The following is a 21,281-nucleotide window of genomic DNA, read 5'->3' on the forward strand; positions in this document are numbered from 1 at the left end:
AGTAATATAGGCAGTGATGTATCTAGTATTTTCAGTTACACGTCTAAATGAAATATTGCCAGTCTTGGGTCATACTACTGCAGCCTGGGGGTCTGTGGCCCTGCAGCGCAGGGTTCCAAGAGGGTCACTTCTGCATTAAGATTCTCAGCCATTTCTGACCATAAAAATGACTTTTTATCATGCAAACATTTTGGTACTTTTAAAGCATAATCTATCAAGACTGAAACCTTGGAGTATGTATCATATGTCAATGAAACAATAAAAATATACTTGTTGTGCAACCATAATATACGTCAACAGCCTAATCCTAAGCACAATGAATGTGATTTTTTTTTTTTTTTGGACAGCAGGAAGTTACCCAGCAGTTTTTGCCCCTGGACGAGGATCCTGAAAGGTGGTGGAGCGTGTGTTATGGTCCACAAAGTAGCGAACGCCTTCATTAGTGTAACGCATCTCCCAGCCCTCTGGTAGTGGTTCCTCACTGACAATTCTGTAAAAAAAACAAAAAACATAAACAACCTTCTTAACCTAGCGTAAGACAGCATTAATACCCAAACAGTACATAAATGGATGTTCCAGGTCAGAGCCATAGAATACCAGAGTTCAGCAAACTCGCGTGATCACATGACTGCAAGACGCCATCTCGTTACTCATCTTAACCGAGCGAATGACTAAATTTGTGCATCTGAGTGGATTCCGTCATATTTACATATCATCATTATATATATTTTTATTCTGAAGTCAGCTTTAGGGTGTAAACGATGTCGTGCTGTTCCAATCCATCAAACAGAAGAAGGAAGATGCATCATGCACCTCGTGATCCAGAAAGGAGGAAAATATGGTAAAGCAAGGGGTTTGTTGCGTGGAATGGAGAGCCAAAACGACTCATTTCTGTGTGTGGTGATGAGAATAAATCTGTTGCTGTTAAAACGAGCTAAGTGTAGAATCAGAACAAATAAGTAGTAAATGACTTAAAACTTAAATGGTAATTGATCCATGGTGAGAGGGGGATTCCCTTTTGCAGATTCCCTTTCTCACGGCTGATCAATTACCATTTAAAGCAAAGGTATTTACTTCTTATTTGTTTCAACTGTTCTTTCTATCCAAACAGTTCGCTAATTTTGTGTTGAATTGATCAATTACACACAAAGCAGAATCAGGAGTTATACCACATGACATCCTAAGTTATGATTTAATACAACAACAACAACATGCATTCATGCTGTCTTATAATGGACAATCTCTTCTGTTATTAATGTAATAATGTACAAGTTGTGATCCGAATAATAAAATAATCTGTATGCGTCGACAAGTATGTGTCATGTAACATAACATATTATTTATATATTTCTACACTACGGGTCAAAAGTTTTAGAACACCTCAATTTTTCCAGTTTTATTGAAATTTACGCAGTTTAATGCCCAGTGAATAACCTGAAATGGTACAAAGGTAAGCAGTAAACTGCTCGAGGTTAAAAATAAAGTTCAGGTGAACAAAAACGGGAAAATAATGTAAATGGCATAATTATATTGAAAAAAAAAAAAAGGCCTTCTTCAGGGAACAAGCAATGGGTTAACAACTTGCAGCTGTTCTGCAGCAATGTAAGTAAATTAAGCCTTGAAAGTTGATGCAAACAATTCCTACAGGTGTCCCAACCTCTGCTGATTACTTGATTACAAACCACCTGTCTGTATAAAAGCAGTATTGGAACAGACTGTTATTACACCCTCTGAAGCATTATTTGGACAATATTGCACTGCAGGAAGTAGTATATTGGAAACTGGAGGAAACTCTGACAGGAAGAGGTCTGGCAGACTGTTATGTGCTCCTCCCCAAACCCCGGTCACGGTGTACCTCCGAGCCCCGAAAGGAGTCACGGCAGAAAGATGTGTTATAATGTGTGTCAATGACCAATGGTGAAACCACACCAACCAATTGTTACCAAAAACAAGTATTGTATTAAGGTCACACAAGTATAACAGCACAAGTACAATACGTTTCAATTGCACCACAAAAATACCATATAATTCCTATGATGGTACCATCAGTTTCTTATTCAAGAACTCACTGTGCTCCAAGTGAGCGAAAAGAACATTCCCAAAGTCACTATCCCGGCACTAAGCCAAAGTCGATCCACGCTCCGGTGATCGCAAGAAAAATGTCGAATCGAGACCAGAATCCAAGTCGGCTGACAGTCAACGCTGCCAAAGAGGCGCAAAGGTGCACCCAAAAGGCGACTGGGAAATCACACCTTCGGGTATGAACGTTCAGCGGCTCCCAAACGGAGAACCACAAATTCCCAATCGAAATCCACGTAACACTCGCAAACCAGACTAACGGCTGGGTGCCGTGAAATGGCTGGAGCGATGCAAAATGGCGGGAGCGAGGCGAAATGGCGGGCGGGCCCATACTGGAGGCGTACCTGCTCTCCAACGATTCTCTTCGGAATCAACCGCAAAACCCGACACGCAGGTTTATCTGTCACAGCGATAACCACTCTGTCACAGGAATCCCTTTCGCAGGAAACCCAAAGTTCGCTCGTGACCCCCGTTCGCCAGCGTCTCCTCGAGACCTCAAAGCAGCTCGGCTTTTCTTCCAGACCTCACTTGCTCCGCTTTTTGGCTTCCTCTTCTTCTCTTCCGGTTTTCTCCCGATCCCGTTTCCGGTTTCTTTTAAAACACTAATTTTTTCACCTTTTGGCAACAGTTATCTCCATTTCACTTAAACAATAACAATAATAGTACATGGAACCAAAAATGCTTACAGTGGATGAAAACCACAACGACGGAAGTGACAAATCCGTAACACAGACCCAAAGCCACAACAGAATCAGAAGACAAGTTTCTGAGAGTCAACAGCTTGCGTGATAGGCGGCTCATAGGACAACAGCTTCAAGCACAGCTTAACACTGGTCGAAGTAAGCAAGTCTCAGTTTCAACTGTGAAGAGAAGACTTCGAGCTGCGGGTTTGACAGGTCGAGTGGCAGCAAGAAAGCCATTGCTAAGATGGCAAAATAAGAAAAAGAGGCTTGCCTGGGCCATGAAACACCACCAGTGGACTACTGAAGACTGGAAAAAGGTCTTATGGACCAATGAATCAAAATTTGAAATCTTTGGTTCATCACGCAGGGTCTTTGTATGCCGTCGAGTAGCGAAAGGATGGTTCCTCAGTGTGTGACACCGACTGTCAAACATGGAGGAGGAAACGTGATAGTCTGGGGCTCTTTTGCTGGATCCAGTCAGCGACTTGCACAGAGTGACTGGCACCCTGGACCAAAAGGGCTACCACAGCATTTTGCAGCGCCACGCAATACCCTCTGGTATACGCCCAGTTGGTCAGGGGTTCATCCCACAGCAAGATAATGACCCTAAACACACCTCCAGGCTATGTCAAAACTACCTTCGAGGAAAAGAACAAGATGGTAGGCTTCAAATCATGGAATGGCCAGCACAGTCTCCAGACTTAAACCCCATCAGCTGGTTTGGGATGAACTGGACAGAAGGGTGAAAGCAAAGCAACCTACAAGTGCAACACATTTGTGGGAACTTCCGCAACAGTGTTGGGAAGAACCTCCCGAACAATATTTGATTTCCATTGTAGAAAGAATTCCACGAGTGTGTTCGGCGGTTATATCTGCAAAAGGTGGCTACTTTGCTGAGTCAAAAATTTAAATTAAATTTTGTTAAACAAAATGATTCTATGATTTCTTTATCTCCAATTGTTTATTTGTTCTATGCTTAATTTCAGAGTACATTGAGACATTAAACTGCATAAATTTCAATTAAAACTGGAAAAATTGAGGGGTTCCAAAACTTTTGACCGGTAGTGTATATTGTTACGGTTTTTAGAACCTTCACTAGTAAATTTTAGTAAATGTTTCCCTTATAAATGTTCCCCTGTAAATATCCCCATCAATTGGCTTGTTAAAGATCGCACCCTATTTAGTCCATGTACAACACGTAGCGAACCATAGGACCTCTCCGTAGTTATTTCATTATTATGTGTTTCAGTTAAGGATCTGTTCCCAATAGTTGAATCTGCGTTGCATTAATCAAATAAGATAGGCCCCATTCCGTCCATTTTGCTCTCTCCAAATTGTAATACTTCGCTTGCCAGCGCGTTCGCCGCCGTTGCATTGGGCTGTTTTTGTTGGCACCACGCCGCCATAAGTCATGTGGTCAAGCGGAGGAAGAAGGGGGCGGAGCCACAAGAACAGGGCGTGGCACGTCGACGCATCATCAGAGGTGGAGTCAGCGAGCCCTTTGCCGGCCAACCAGCGCCGTGGTGAGCCAACCGGTAGGCGTGTCATCAGAGCCGGCGGCTTGATTCCTACACGGGCAATAAAAGCGGCTGCGAGGGACTGCTTCAGAAGAGACAAGTGAGAAGGTACAGATGAGAAGAGAAGGAGCTGGAGTGCGCTATGAACTGGCATCTCCCCCACCTTGTTCAAGAGAGAGAGCGTTGGCACGAGCCATTTATTACATACGGAGCATCCCAGTCCCACCGCTATATGCAACGTCCGCTCGCGGTCAACGATACGCGCTCGCTGCCTGCCAGGGTTTTCCCGCCACCACGCGAGGCGACTCCTGGAGCCGGACCTCGACGCCTACCGTCTGCCTGAGCCTTCTCATTCCTTCCAGTCACTCCTGCCTGCTATTCCCCTTTCGTGTAAGTCTGTGTGTTTGTCCTGGGCGTTGATAATTAAGACTGTTTTAAGGTTTGCCCTGTGTATCTGCTTTTTCCTACTTGGAAATGCCCTTCTTTCATTTCCTCTTTTAGTATAGAAATAAACCTGTGTTCTTCCTTTACCCTTTTTGGTTCTTTGGCTTCCTCTCATCCGGCCGCTTTAGTCTTTTCCCCATTGGTACCTGTGGCACGATTTGGCCAACGCTCAGAATCGGGTTAGTCGATTGCTAACGGCTCGAATCGCGGATTGCTAAACCGCTCGGCAAATACCATCTTGTCCGTGGTTCGAGCGGTACTAGTCTCCCTGCTTTGCGGAGGGATTGGTAAAGGTATTCGGGAGAACACCTTGACCAATAACCCTGACCAATTTCACCCCGCAAATGAGCGTTATAAGTACCAGGACTAGAGACGGCCAGCTTAACAGGCCAAGGGGATTAACCCCCCCCCTTGCTAAGGGGAGTGCCGTCTCTGAGATCCGTAACAATATATTGTTACGGTTCTCCGCCGCCCTTCTTACCCTTACCAAGGGGGGATTAAGCCCCTTGTTCTTTCTGGGCTTGGTGTAACCGAGAGACTTGAAACGCCTCTTCCGGGCAAACGCAAGATAGGGTTTCGGGACCAAGTCTCGCTCGTACCCGCGCCGCCAGGGAAGGGAGAACCAAGCCTCGCACGAGCCACGTGTAATTTGAGTACACCGAGCGGATTGCGTACCACGTGGTCCGTGCAGTCACCGTTGATATTGGACCCCGATTAAAGTGGTTCTATTCGTACCACGCTTAGCCAATGAGGAAATCACAAGAACGATCGAATGGAAGGAAGAACACAGGTTTATTTATGATTCACACTATTATGCACAATAATGGTGTCAGGAAGGGCATCCGGCCATAAAAACATTGCCTCAAACAAGGAACCATGATTGTCATGGGGCCCGCAAGGCTAACCCCCGCTCTAGCGGGGAAAATGGCCTTAAAACGATCATTCATTCATTCATTCATGTACAATGATCGGTAGAAGCAGAGACACAGAGCAGCACTTAAACAGTCTTATTCTTAGCTCCCAGACTCAGGCCCGTCACACTCAAACAGGGAATTGCAGGCAGGTTGATGTTCAGGCCAAACGCGCCGACTTGGTCATCCAAGAACGGCCCCGTCCGGCTCTCCACGGTCCCAGCACGTCCCGCGAAGAAGGCAAGCAGGCGGTGGAAGGATCCTCATAGTGCGTCTCCCGAAGAAAAGGCAGCCGATGAGGTAGGAAGGAAAAGTACGCGTCTCTCAGCACGGCTGGCGGTTACACAGCGCGTTATCACTTGCGTAACTCAATGCACTATACGCGGCTCGGCTTCAAGCTCAACCGAGCGCCACTTTCATACGAGCGCGTATCCTGGTTCATGTGCATCTTTCGCCGATCGCCGATTTCGCCGATCGCGTATCTTTCCAAGTCCTTTACTGCCGACCGCGCTCCTTCACTCCTCACTCAATGCCAACTCAGTCCTCGTACCTTGATTGCTGCTCGAACTCCGGGGTGCCAACTGCTCGTGGAACTCGACTCTTCCTGGTGGCTTTGCGCAACGGCTTATATCGACACGCGCCGAACCTTCTCGAACCTTACAACCACGCCCTGTGACGCAGTGCTGCCGCCACACCCTCTGAGCCCTGATTGGCAGCTCGCGCTTACCGTCAGCTCCTCTGCCGCCCTCATTCGGTCCCGCCCCGACCCTCCTAGGCCTGCCTCGTATTAATTCGCGCCAAAAGAACCGAAGGCAGCACAAAGAGGCATGAGGCATTGGAGGCGGGATCAGGCAATGGAAGTAGGAGAAGGACCTATTCTCCTTACTCTACTCAACGCAGAACTAACATAGGAAAAGGACTATGCTCACAAATACTAAGAGATAACTACACTATCGCGAGGCTACATGTTGTTTGTGTGACTAACTATGAGGGGGAAATTTAACCTTTATTATAGAAAACTCAAAAGCACAACAATATATATATATATGTAACATAACATATTATATATATATATATATATATATATATATATATATATATATATATATATATATATATATATATATATATATATATATATATTGTTGCGGATATAAGGATTGTGTTTCTTTATTGTGTTGTATTGTATTGTAAATTGTTGTGAATTATTGCTTTAGTCTGGACCCTCCTTACTCCAGTTATGTAAAAAGGTCAAAGAGCGTCCCATAATTAGTCCATAAAGCATACACGTCAGCCAATCATAGATTTCCCCCTGGTTGATAGTTATATCTTTATTATGTGTATTAGGGTAAGGCCTTGTCTTCCATTAAGATGACACTCCATTGCACCAAGTGAAATAGAGTAGATTCCTTTCACTTTCCCCTTTCATCATTGCCAAGCCTCGATTGCCAATTACATCCCCTCCAAAACCACCATTGAACATGTGCTCGGGTCGGGGAAGAAGGGCGTGCCAGCCCGTCGTCATCAAGGGCGGAGCCAGAGTGTCGCGCGACCAACCAGGGCCGAGGTGAGCACACCGAGGGGCGTGTCCTGAAGGCCGGCGGCTTGATCGCCGGAGGCGCTATAAAAGCGCGCGCGCAAGGTACTGAGTGAGATCATCCAGGGAAGCACAAAGCCTGCTATTCATCGCCTTGCTCGCCAAAGTTGGACCAAGCAAAATAATTGGGCAAGAAGCAAGCACGTTGTTCAGATGTGTGGTTGGACCAGACGAGTCAGACGAGTCCTGGCAAAGCACGCGACGTCCACAGAGCAGCCGCAGCCACAGCTTCAGTAACCGCAGCTTGGGGCCTGGACGGCAGTTTTGAGCGGGGCCGCGAAGGAACGGCGGCTGCCAAACGCGCCGATCGTGCTGCAGCATCCTTGGACCTTCCTTTCCCTCCAGCCATCCACCTCCTGCCTTTCCATCCTTCTTGTGTACGTGAGTTTGTTTTGTTTGTTCTGTCCTTGGGTTAATTAAGACTGTAGGTAAGCTAGCGATTTCCACTGTGTCTCTAATATCTTCTGTACATTATTTTATTATCTTTCCTTCTTCCTTGGTTACTTTGAGCATGTATATAATAGGAATAAATTTAGTAGTATTTCCAACCTTTTTGTCTTCTTCTTATTCTTCTTCTTCTTCACATCCGTGTCGCCTTTGTCTTTTCCCTATTGAAGATCTGTGGCGCGAATTTGGCCAACGTTCGGGAATCGGGTTAGTCGGGGTAACTGTTAGGGCCGCGGGGCCATCCGCTCGGCAAACCAACATCTTATCCGCGGTCCGTAACAATTGGTGTCTGGGAGTGAGATACGAGGCCCGAACCAAATTTTAAAAACATCTAGAAAAAATTTGGTCAAAATTTGGAGCGGCCGAAATTTGTTTTGTTTTGGAAAAACCCGAACTTTGAAATCGCGCCATGGCTAGTCAAGGCGATCGGATGCAGATGGGTGAACTAGAGGAGGAGTTAGGGGTAACCCAGGATCAAAGGGAGGAAATGGAGGAGAGCAATGGGGAGGTGGTTGAGGAGGTATCAGGCGCACAAAATGGCGCCCTCGAGCACATGGTTATTGCGGCGCCAAATTTAGCCGCGCCCGTGGTCGCGGCAGCCGAGCCAGAGATGCCGGAGTACATGCGATTTTTTATGGACCAAATAATGGCCAAATTCGAAGAAATAAGGACTAATGATGAGCGATTCGGAGGCCAAATTGAAGCAATAACGAACGACATGAGGGCCGATAATGAGGGACTGGCGAGGGACAGAGTCGCATATGAAGTAAGGGAAGCGGAGAGGGACAGAGACCGCAGGTCGGGCGAGCAGGTCCCATGGGTGCACGGGGAGGTAACGCGGGTCGAGAAGCGCTGGTTGAGCGAGGCGGAGAAAAGCGCGGGTAAAATGACGGAGAAAGAGACCGCGACCCGGGGTATGGAGCAGCCGGCGACCGCTGAGGTAGAAGAGGGTGTTTTATTAAAGCCAGCAGTCGTCGAGGGGAATAAAGAAAAAGCAGTAGTGGGTATAATTAAAATTGAAGAGACGACGGAGGTAGCCCAGGAATCTGAGGAAGGAATGGAAACTGTACAAAGTCCGTGCTCACATCACGATGCTGTGCTCATTAATCCTTATAAAGATTTGCAGGTGTTGGTGCAGGGAGGAAGAAGAACCCCGAAGGTGAGACGGGCTGCATGTGGTGCCGGGAGATTTTGTAAAAGGGGGTTTGACGACAAGAGAATTGTCGCGCGATTGGGGTGTCAATATGGCACCCGGGCGTTGGTGAAGGGTCCCGTGTGAGGGGAAATGGCACGCGTGTGGAAAAAAAGTGTGCGTCGGCGAGTGGGTGTGTTATAAAGTGTGGGAGTGAAACTGAGAGCGATACGGAGTGTACGTGCGAGGGTGAGTGTGACACGGAGAGTAAGGTGGTGGTGGAACGTGTGCGAGGAAGCACACCTGAGTTGGTCGTGGCGCGGGTGTGGGAGAGCCCATCTGAGCGCGTTAGTGGGTGGATGCAAGGGTGCACGCCCATGGTGAGTGGTACGGAGTACGTACCGAGGGAGAGTGCGCAAGACGGTGCGTGAGGTGTGTTAGGGGAGTGTGCGAGCGGCGAATGTGCGCGAGAGGTGTGGTGTGTAACAGGGAGTGCGTTGGTGGAATGGACGGAGTATGTGGGATGCACTGGAGGCGTTGGAACGCAAGGTTTTGTGAGTGTGAAACGGGTCGCGTATGCAAGTGAAGCATCGACATTGAACGGGTTAGCGTTTAGGGCGACAGATAGCCGATGCGAGCACTCGGGGCGCGGTGCGCTTTGTTGGATGTCAGGCCCGGCGCGGATCGATGCTGCGTCGCTTCTCTTCGAAGCGTCGTTGCCGATTCGGGCTTGGCCCCGCCCCGCACGGTCGAGTCCGGGCCTTGTCGGGCGAGGCGACCGGTCCGGTTCAAGGGTGAGTGGGAGGAAGCGGGACGGTGCCCCCTCGCGGGGACAGGGTTCGACTGGGCGAGCCTCAGCCATCGGGCCCGGGACTGCAAGGTACCGAGCCGCGATGATGCGTGGAACCTCGGCCCGAGCATGCCTCCTCCCCAGAGTCGTGAATGCCGGACGGATCCAACTGCAGGCGACCAAACCACCCGAATTCATTGCTCGGCTTTGCGAAGCCGAGTTTAATGATGTCATGGCGCACCGAGAGGCTCTAGTGAGTAGACTGTGATGATGATGATACTGATAGTGCTTTTGATCCAAAATTTAGAAAAGTGAATAGAATTGGCAGTAATTGGAGAATTTTTGGTTGGTTGCAATTGGATGAGCCAAATTGGTAGTGAGAGATACCCGATGTGATGGGATGGCAACTCTGCCATCTCTCACAAACGGAGGCAAAGGAGCACTAGTTTATGGGGTTTATGGCAGTGAAAACTAGCCCGGGAGGGTTAGGATATAATGATAGGGATCTAGAGAAGATGACCTTAGGTAACGTTAAGGTTAGGTAGTGACTGATACCTGTAGTGGGGACGCAGGTAGATTAGAGTGGATGATAATGACGTGGTATGTGCTTAGTTTAAAGGGAAGACGGGGAGCACCAAGTTAGCAGGGCAACAGGTAGTTTAGATGATGCCGTGTGAGTGTTGGAGGTGTATTCAGAAGTGTATTGTGAAAAGTGTGAGAGGAACAGGTGTGATTGCACAGGTGTGCAACTGAACATGTGTATGGAGCAGTGTTTGAGTGAGTGATAGTGATGAGTATTGTGCTGACCAAATGGTCCAGGAAGGAAGGAGGGTGCAGGTGGCACCAGGTGTGATTGCACAGGTGTGCAACAACAGGTGTATGGAGAATGGTTGTGTGGAATACATGGAGTGTGGAATACATGGAGTGTGGACTATATGGAGTATGGAATATATGGAGTATGGGAATTGGATGGTCGTGGAGTGAGTATGGTGGAAACTATGGAGTGGAGTGGATGGTGCGAAGGTGTGAATGGGGGAAGGATGGACCCCCATCACAAATACCCGGGGAGGGTAGTGTAAGTGTTAGGTAGAGGGTACAGGTAAATTGTGGTTGGATATTGGCATCTGTGGTGCGGGTGAAAGAATGGTATTTGGATGGGTGCATTAGTGTTGTGGAAATGGCTGGGCGTGTAGCCTGTTAGTGTGTGTAGTTGGTTTGGGCACTCCACCACTGTGAGGATGTCGGCCAGGTGAGGCCGCAGGTGGGCTCTGGGAGCCGGTAGAGTTGTTGTGGATGGGGCCCGAGGATCCGGAGGACGGACCCGGGTAGCTCAGTGCCAGAGGGCACCGAGGGGTGACAGAGCCAGGAGGGGCCTTCCCCAGTTAGATAGGTTAGGTAAGGAGCAGGTAAGCTCGGAGGCAACTACAGTGGTGGAGGTGTGCAGGTGGGTAGACCTGCTGGGAGAGCTGCATGACCCAGCCCAGAAATTGTGCAAGGGCACAGGGAGATGAATCGGGGGAGTGAGACCCCAAATTGAGAAGCACCACAGTTTGGTCAATGGGAATTGGTTTTTAGAACCCATAGTGTAAGTTGGCCAATGGATTGGCAGGGAAAGACCCCGGGTAGTGTAAAGTGTGTTAAAGTCATTTAGAGGATAGTTAGGATTGAAGTCTCCTCGCACCATCTGCATCCACTCACCTGGGATGACGTACCTCCACACCATGCCAGGTTGTTTTTATTATTTTTATGATGCAGATGTTTGGAATGTGAGACGCATCATGACGTGGGTGTGACATTGTGCTTGATGTTCCATCTCTTCCTGCTTATGAGGATTGATGATGAATTGGGTGATGGCAAATTTTGGTTAGAGGGATTAACCACCTTTAGAGGCCATTTAGAGGTGAGAGGGATTGTGGGAACGAATTTGGTATAGGGGAAATATGGGGAAGACGTGACGGTAGCGACTGATTTGTAAATGTGTAGATTGTTGTACACCATGGAGTAAGGGCAAGGGTAGTGTAGGTGACAGGGGGGGTGACGTACGGTAGGGACGAGCTTTCTCACTTCGCTCTCCGTACGCACTTCGCCTTGCATTGCCTTGTTTGATGTGTACCCTTGTGACCATACCCCTCGCTCATCTGTCTTTTCCCCCTTTTGTCTCCCACATGAGGACACCTGTGCGCCACTGGGCGCCGAGGGGAGCGTGCGTGAGTCCGCCATTGTGCACCCGGAACCCCCAGAACCAGCTGTCTGCATCGATGCACCACATTATGGACCACATGTCTGTGGCTGAGCACCACTGATGAACCCCATGGGTTGGGGCATGGCCCCTCTGCTGGAACCGGCCATGAAGGCCCGAAATCTTGCTGGCGGACCTTGGCCACAGGGCACCGATGCCCCACAGGTGAACCACACTAGTCGGCCCCTGTGGGCCATAAATAAATAAACATGGACATGTTGGGTGCATTTTAATAGTGCAAATAGGCCGCCAGCAAAGATGACAACAACAAGATAGTAATAGCCAACAGAGGGAGCCGAAGAGCAAGAGACCACCTGCAGGGTTAGGGGTTGTTGTTTTTATTTTTATTGATGAACAGTGATGACTGTGCACCGATTGGTGCTTGAGGGTGTGTTGGTGCGTTTTGGGTGCTTTCAGGGTGCATTGATGCAGAGCAGACTGTCTCCCCCCCAGAAAGAACAATCACAGGTCCTGGGTTAGTTTTGTAAATAAAGTAAAGCCATTGTAAATAATTCTCCCCACCGTCAGTGTATAGTTTGAAGACCATTCCGCAATTCGGTTAGCTGTGGGCGTGAGTCTGTTAGGTAGGGTGCAATGGAGCAGCGGGACATATTTATTTATGTTTTTAAACTGTCGCACTCAGGGTCAGGTTAAAAGTAGAGGGAACTACACCTACGTGTCACACTAAGTTATAGTTATAGGCCCGGGACGTGCCTAAGAGGAGGAGGGTGCAGTGTTGCGGATATGAGGATTGTGTTTTTTTATTGTGTTGTATTGTATAGTAAATTGTTGTGAATTATTGCTTTAGTCTGGACCCTCCTTACTCCAGTTATGTAAAAAGGTCAAAGGGCGTCCCATAATTAGTCCATAAAGCATACACGTCAGCCAATCATAGATTTCCCCCTGGTTGATAGTTATATCTTTATTATGTGTATTAGGGTAAGGCCTTGTCTTCCATTAAGATGACACTCCATTGCACCAAGTGAAATAGAGTAGATTCCTTTCACTTTCCCCTTTCATCATTGCCAAGCCTCGATTGCCAATTACATCCCCTCCAAAACCACCATTGAACATGTGCTCGGGTCGGGGAAGAAGGGCGTGCCCGCCCGTCGTCATCAAGGGCGGAGCCAGAGTGTCGCGCGACCAACCAGGGCCGAGGTGAGCACACCGAGGGGCGTGTCCTGAAGGCCGGAGGCTTGATCGCCGGAGGCGCTATCAAAGCACGCGCGCAAGGTACTGAGTGAGATCATCCAGGGAAGCACAAAGCCTGCTATTCGTCGCCTTGCTCGCCAAAGTTGGACCAAGCAAAAGAGTTGGGCAAGAAGCAAGCACGTTGTTCAGTTGTGTGGTTGGACCAGACGAGTCAGACGAGTCCTGGCAAAGCACGCGACGTCCACAGAGCAGCCGCAGCCACAGCTTCAGTAACCGCAGCTTGGGGCCTGGACGGCAGTTTTGAGCGGGGCCGCAAAGGAACGGCGGCTGCCAAACGCGCCGATCGTGCTGCAGCATCCTTGGGCCTTCCTTTCCCTCCAGCCATCCACCTCCTGCCTTTCCATCCTTCTTGTGTACGTGAGTTTGTTTTGTTTGTTCTGTCCTTGGGTTAATTAAGACTGTAGGTAAGCTAGCGATTTTCACTGTCTCTCTAATATCTTCTGTACATTATTTTATTATCTTTCCTTCTTCCTTGGTTACTTTGAGCGTGTATATAATAGGAATAAATTTAGTAGTATTTCCAACCTTTTTGTCTTCTTCTTCTTCACATCCGTGTCGCCTTTGTCTTTTCCCTATTGAATATCTGTGGCGCGAATTTGGCCAACGTTCGGGAATCGGGTTAGTCGGGGTAACTGTTAGGGCCGCGGGGCCATCCGCTCGGCAAACCAACATCTTATCCGCGGTCCGTAACTGTATGTATGTATATATATATATATATATATATATATATATATATATATATATATATGTGTATGTATGTATGTATGTATGTATGTATGTATGTATATGTATATATATATATATATATATATATATATATATATATATATATATATATATATATATATATATATATATATATATATACTAATACTACTGTGTTCAAAAAGTATCCGACCTTTATTTTTCGTGCATGAAAAAAAGAAGCTAGGGAGGTGTTGATTGGTGCACGTATGTAGGCGATCCTAATGCACACGCGTTAATTTTTTCACACCTGCAGAAGCTGTCATTCGACGGCAGACCGCCGATGAGTGAGGAAATGTAAGTGAGCGCCGTCGGATTTTCGTTTTTGACAAAATGACGGAAAAACTTGAACAACGCTACTGCATCAAATTTTGTGTAAAGCTTGGCGATTCCCAAGTGGAAACGATCCGCAAGATTCAACACCGTTCATTCCATTATGAAGGAGGATTTGGGCTTCAGGAGAATCTCAGCGAAGTTCGTACCAAAGCTGCTAACGATTGAGCAGAAGCAACTCCGTTTGGAGATCGCACAGGACATGCTGGAGACTGTGAACAGCGATCCCAGCTTCCTCAACACAGCAGCTTCCTCAACACAGTGATCACTGGCGATGAGTCCTGGGTTTATGGGTACGACCCAGAAACCAAGTTGCAGTTTTGATGCAAGTTTGATGAAACACAAAATTTGATGCAGTAGCGTTGTTCAAGTTTTTCCGTCATTTTGTCAAAAACGAAAATCCGACGGCGCTCACTTACATTTCCTCACTCATCGGCGGTCTGCCGTCAAATGACAGCTTCTGCAGGTGTGAAAAAATTCACGCATGTGCATTAGGATCGCCTACATACGTGCAGTGCACCAATCAATGCCTCCCTAGCTTCTTTTTTTTTACGCACGAAAAATAAAGGTCGGATACTTTTTGAACACACTACGTGTATGTATATATATATATATATATATATATATATATATATATATATATATGTGTTGTTCTCCAGCTTTCAATGAGCGCAAGTAATGACGTCACTGCCATGTACATACACTCTGCCTGTCAAGCTCTCAAGAGAACCCTCTGACAGAGCAGAATTTTGATCTTAGTTCAGATACTGTCATAAGTGTATGTAAAACTCACAGTTACCGACCTGGTTTCGCCCTTTTGGGGCTCATCAGGGCAACGCAGTGAGTACTGCATACACTTATGACTCTGAAAACCTTTCGGTTATATACCAGTCACTATGCGATTTCATACCATCAGTGGTGAACCGCCATTAAGGTATCCCATCCAGCTATGCTGTACCTTAATGGGAGCGATAAGTGCCATCTGCCACATGGCACATTACCTCTGGTATCCACTCATACCCACTAAGATCTTAGTATCTGAACTAAGTTCAAAATTCTGCTCTGTCAGAGGGTTCTCTTGAGAGCTTGACAGGCAGAGCGTATGTACATGGCAGTGACGTCATTACTTGCGCTCATTGAAAGCTGGAGAACTGCACATATATTTGGATTGGTTTGCTCCCGGCTGCATCCAGGGGATTCCATATAATGAGTGGATACCAGAGGTAATGTGCCATGTGGCAGATGGCACTTATCGCTCCCATTAAGGTACAGCATAGCTGGATGGGATACCTTAATGGCGGTTCACCACTGATGGTATGAAATCGCATAGTGACTGATGTACGTATGTATGTATGTATGTATGTACGTACGTACGTACGTACGTATGTACGTACATACGTACATACATATATATATATATATATTGTTGCGGAAATGAGGATTGTGTTTTTTTATTGTGTGTATTATTATTATTGCTTTATTCTGAGCCCTCCTTGCTCCAGTGTGTATAAAGGTCAAAAGGGCGTCCCGGTAGTTAATTCCATAAAGCATACATTGAAGGACACTATAATATCCCTGTTCAGTAGTTTATTTCCTTATGCTGTGTATTAGGGTAAGGCTTTGTCTTCCATTAAAATGACACTCCATTGCACCAAGTGAAATAGATAGATTCCCTTCATTCCCATTCCCAAAACCTCCATTCCCACCTGCATCATTCCCAAAGTCTCCATTGCCAACTGCACTGGGCAGTTTGCAGTTTGTTACAGCTGTGGGTTGTTTTCGCCCCAAAGCCGCCATTGAACATGTGCTCGGGTTGGGGAAGAAAGGCGTGCCCGCCCGTCGTCATCAAGGGCGGAGCCAGAGGGTCGCGCGACCAACCAGGGCCGAGGTGAGCACACCGATGGGCGTGTCCAAAAAGCCGGCGGCTTAATCGCCGGAGGCGCTATAAAGGCGCGCGCGCAAGAAGTTGCGAAGAGCTGAGTTGTGTGGTTTTGGGAAAGAGCTGGGTTGGTCGTCAGTGGTGGTCAGTGGTTGCGTTGAGTGGTCAGTGGTGGCGTTGAGTTGTCGGTGGTGAGGAGTGATTGAACCAAGAGGAAGAGTTGGACCAAGAGAGAGAGAAAGAGTGGTTGGACCAAGAAAGAGAGAGGAGAGAACCCGTCACGCCAGACCCCCCACCAGCGCGTCGGCTCCACCAAGCAGCTCCGACCCGTGATCCCACACACACGACAGGATCGGTGGCATCAGCGGCCGTCGAGGTCCAGCCCGACGTCCCGTGCGGGATCAAGCTCCAGCCACACACCTCCTTCCAGCCAATCCTGCCTGCAATTTCCCCATTCGTGTACGTGAGTTTGTTCTGTTTGTTTTGTCCCTGGGAATAAATTAAGACTGCATAGGATAAGCTAGTAATTTTCACTGTGTCACCTGCTTTTTCAATGTTCCCTGTACATAACCGTGACTGCTCCTTTTGCTTGTGTGTGTAAATAATAAATCCCGTTACTCTTCTGTACGTCTTCTTCTTCCTCTTTACATTCGGTCGCTTTAGAGTTTTCCATATTGAATATCTGTGGCGCGATACGGCCAACGTTTGGGAATCGAGATAGTCGGGGAAAACTGTTCGGCCGCGGTGCCTCCGCTCGGCAAACCAACATCCTTAACCGCGGACCGCAACAATTGGTGTCAGGAATGTCGGATTCGGACCTGGGACTAAATTTATTTAGCCCAAATTTTGGAACACCAATTGTACTATTGGAGTAACAATTGGTGTCAGGTGTGTCGGATTCGGACCTGGGACTAAATTTATTTAGCCCAAATTTTGGAACACCAATTGTACAATTGGCAGTAACAATTGGTGTCGGGAGCGGGAACGGACCCGAAGCGCGCTTAACGCGCTCAAAATTACGAGCTGCTGGAAATTGTTTTGTTTTTAAAGAAAAACCCGAATTTTGAAATCGCGCCATGGCTGGTCAAGGCGACGGGATGTCGGTGGGAGAGATAGACGGGGTAGAATCGACCCAGGACCTCGGGGAAATGTATGTGGAGGAAAGAGAGGAGGAGAACATTGGCAATGTGGTTGAGGGGGTATCAGGTGCACAAAATGGCGCTCTCGCGCACGAGGTTTCAGGCGCGCAAAAAGGCGCCTCGCATGAGCGCGCGGTAGCCGTGCCCGCTGTATCAGCGGGCTTTAACATGCAGCCGATTGACATGCAGGCCCTCATTGCGCAGCTACAGGCAGCTGTACAGATGAGTATGGGGAGCCAAATTGAGCGATTGGGTGAGCGATTGGAGGGCCAAATGGGGGTAATGAGGGACGAAGCGAGGGGTACCAGTGAACGTTTAGACAATAAATTTGAGAGGCTAGGAAGCAAAATGGAGCGAATCGGCAAGATTGGGGACAGAATGGGTGACCGCATGCAAAAATGTGGGGAGACCATGGATCGCATGGTGGGCGAGAGAGTCCAAGGGTGCACGACGAGGTAACGCAGGTCGAGAAGCACTGGTTGAACGAAGCGGAGAAAAGCGCGGGTACAATGACGGGGGTAGAAATGGCTACACGGGGTTTGGAAAAGCCGGCGACCGATGAGGTAGAGGGAATTTTATTAAAGCCAACGGTCATCGAGGTGAGTAAAGAAAAAGTGGAAGTGGGCATTGAAATTGAAGAGACCGGGGACTTAGAAAACCACTCGCGGCGGGAGGAAAAGATGGAATATGTACAAAGTCCCTGCTCAAATCATGATGATGTACTCGCTAATCCAAATGGAAGTTTGCAGGTGCGCGTGGAGAAAAGGATCCCCCAGGTGAGTCGTGCTGTATATTTTGCGGGTAGATTTTGTAGAAGGATGTTTGGCGACAAAAGAATTGTCGCGCGATTGGGGTCAATATGGCACCCGGGCGTTGGTGAAGGGTCCCGTGTGAGTGGAAATGGCACGCGTGTGGAAAAAAAAAAGTGTGCATCAAGGGGTGAGCGTGCTAGTGTTACGAAGCACGAGTGTGATACCGAGTGCGAGCGAGAATGCACGTCGGGGTGTACGGAGTGTGACACGAGGAGTGAGTTGGTGGTGGAGCGGGTGCGAGAATGCACGCTTGGAATGGTTGAAGGTGTGCGAGGAAGCACACCTGAGTTGGTCGTGGCGCGGGTGTGGGAGAGCCCATGTGAGCGCGTTAGTGGGTGGATGCAAGAGTGCACGCCCATGGTGAGTGTTACTGAGGACGTAACGGAGGAGAGGTGTGGACCGAAGTGTGCGAACGGTGAGTGTGCGCGAGAGGTGTGGTGTGTAACAGGGAGAGCGTTGGTGGAATGTACGGACGGCGTTGGAGCACCGAGCTCGGTGAGTGTCAAAAGGGTTGCGTGTGCGTGTGGGCATGCGAGTAAAGCATCGACGTTGGACGGGTTAGCGTTTAGGGCGACGGATAGCCGATGCGAGCATTCGGGGCGCGGTGTGCTTTGTTGGATGCGAAGCCCGGCGCGGATCGATGCGGCGTCGCTTCTCTTTGAAGCGTCGTTGCCGATTCGGGCTTGGCCACGCCCTGCACGGTCGAGTCCGGGCCTTGTCGGGCGAGGCGTCCGGTCCGGTTCAAGGGCGAGTGGGAGGAAGCGGACGGTGCCCCCTGGCGGGGACGGGGTTCCGACCGGGGGAGATTGAGTCATCAGGCCCGGGACCGCAAGGTGCCGCGCCGAGATGGTGCGTGGAATCTCGGCCAGACCAAACCACCTCCCTTGAACCGAAAGCCGGACGGATTCAACCTGCAGGCGACCGAACCACCCGAATTCATTGCTCGGCTTTACGAAGCCGAGTTTAATGATGTCATGATGCACCGAGGCTAGGGTATAGCGGACTGTGATGATGATAATACTGATAGTGTTTTTGATCCGAAATTTAGAAAAGTGAATAGAATTGGCAGTAATTGGAAAATTTTGATTGGTTGGAATTTGGTAAGCAAAATTGATAGTGGGACGTCCCCGATGTGGTGGGATGGCAACTCTGTCATCCCTCACAGCGGGGGCAAAGGAGCACTAGATTTATGGGGTTTATGGCAGTGAAAACTAGCCCGGGAGGGTTAGGATATATCGTGTGTAGGGATCTAGAGAGATGACCTTAGGTAACGGTAAGGTTAGTTAGTGACAAGGATACCTGTAGTGGGGACGCAGGTAGATTAGTGTGGATGATAATGACGAGGGAGCGCAATAGTTTAAAGGGACGACTGGGAAGCGCAAGTTTCAGATGGGAGTAGTTAGATGAGATGATGCCGTGTGTTTGAGGATTGGAAGTGTATTGTGAAAAGTGTGTGAGGAACAGGTGTGATTGCACAGGTGTGCAACTGAACAGGTGTATGGAGCAGTGTTTGAGTGAGTGATGGTGATGAGTATGGTGCTGACCAAATGGTCCAGGAAGGAAGGAGGGTGCAGGTGGCACCAGGTATGATTGCACAGGTGTGCAACAACAGATGAATGGAGAATGGTTGTATGGAATAAATGGTATGGAATATATGGAGTATTGGAATGGATGGTCGTGGAGTGAGTATGGTGGAAACTATGGAGTGGAGTGGATGGTGCGAAGGTGTGAATGGGGGAAGGATGGACCCCCATCACGAATACCCGGGGCGGGTAGTGTAAGTGTTAGGTAGAGGGTACAGGTAAATTGTGGTTGGATATTGGCATCTGTGGTGCGGGTGAAAGAATGGTGTTTGGATGGGTGCATTAGTGTTGTGGAAATGGCTGGGCGACTAGCCTGTTAGTGTGTGTAGTTGGTTTGGGCACTCCACCACTGTGAGGATGTCGGCCAGGTGAGGCCGCAGGTGGGCTCTGGGAGCCGGTAGAGTTGTTGTGGATGGGGCCCGAGGATCCGGAGGACGGACCCGGGTAGCCCAGTGCCAGAGGGCACCGAGGGGTGACAGAGCCAGGAGGGGCCTTCCCCAGTAGATAGGTTAGGTTAAGGAGCAGGTAAGCTCGGGTGGCAACCACAGTGGTGGAGGTGTGCAGGTGGGTAGACCTGCTGGGAGAGTTACACGCCCCAGCCCAGAAATTGTGCAAGGGCACCGGGAGATGAATCGGGGGAGTGAGACCCCAAATTGAGAAGCACCACAGTTTGGTCAATGGGAATTGGTTTTTAAAACCACATAGAGTAAGATTGCCAATGGTTTGGCAGGGAAAGACCCCGGGTAGTGTAAAGGGTGTTAAAGTCATTTAGAGGATAGTTAGGATTGAAAAAACCTTGCACCATCTGCATCCACTCACCTGAGGTGACGTAACTCCACACCATGCCATGTTTTATTATTTTTGTTGTGCAGATGTTTGGAATGTGAGACGCATCATGACGTGGGTGTGACATTGTGCTTTGTTGTTCCATCTCTTCCTCCTTATGAGGATTGATGATGAATTGGGTGATGGCAAATTTTGGATAGAGGGAGTGAAGACGAATTTGGTATAGGGGGAAGATGTGACGGTAGCGACGAATTTGTAAATGTGTAGATTTTGTAAATATGGGGTAAGGGCAAGGGTAGTGTAGGTGACAGGGGGGGTGACGTACGATAGGGACGAGCTTTTCTCACTTCGCTCTCCGTACGCACTTCACCTTGCATTGCCTTATTGATGTGTACCCTTGTGACCTTACCCCTCGCTCATCTGTCTTCCCCCCTTTGTCTCCCACATGAGGACCTGAGCGCCACTGGGCGCCGAGGGGAGCGTGCGTGAGTCCGCCATTGTGCGCCTGGAACTCCCAGAACCAGCTGTCTGCATCGATGCACCACATTATGGACCACATGTCTGTGGCCGAGCACCACTTATGGACCCCATGGGTTGGGGCATGGCCCCTCTGCTGGAACCGGCCATGAAGGCCCGAAATCTTGCTGGCGGACCTTGGCCACAGGGCACCGATGCCCCACAGGTGAACCATACATAGTCTGCCCCTGTGGGCCATAAATAAAAAGAAATGGACACGTTGGGGTGCATTTTATTTTGATACAAATAGGCCGCCAGCAAAAGAAAATGACAACATCTGGAAGAAAGCAAATAGCCAGCAGAGGGAGCCGAAGAGCAAGAGACCACCTGCAGGGTTAGGGGTTGTTGGTTTATTTTTATTGATGAACAGTGATGACTGTGCACCGATTGGTGCTTGAGGGTGTGTTGGTGCGTTTTGGGTGCTTTCATGGTGCGTCG

The 21,281-nt window shown here is 48.7% G+C and overlaps 1 protein-coding gene across 7 annotated transcripts in view; it reads right to left on the minus strand.

Annotated features, from left to right (window-relative positions):
* Positions 1-21,281, minus strand: part of LOC137434450 (NEDD4-like E3 ubiquitin-protein ligase WWP2) — a 130,339-nt gene that overhangs the window by 30,256 nt on the left and 78,802 nt on the right. For all 7 annotated transcript variants that reach the window (XR_013624709.1, XM_078785546.1, XM_068127454.2 and 4 more), the window contains one exon: positions 359-490. Coding sequence is in view for 6 of the 7 variants with exons in the window: in XM_078785546.1 (XP_078641672.1) it covers positions 359-490 (132 nt within the window). In the remaining variant the exon portion in view is untranslated. The remainder of the gene's footprint in view (positions 1-358; positions 491-21,281) is intronic.

This window comes from Myxine glutinosa, chromosome 10, assembly GCF_964187855.1.
Source record: "Myxine glutinosa chromosome 10, kmMyxGlut1.1, whole genome shotgun sequence".
Classification (NCBI taxonomy): domain Eukaryota; kingdom Metazoa; phylum Chordata; class Myxini; order Myxiniformes; family Myxinidae; genus Myxine; species Myxine glutinosa.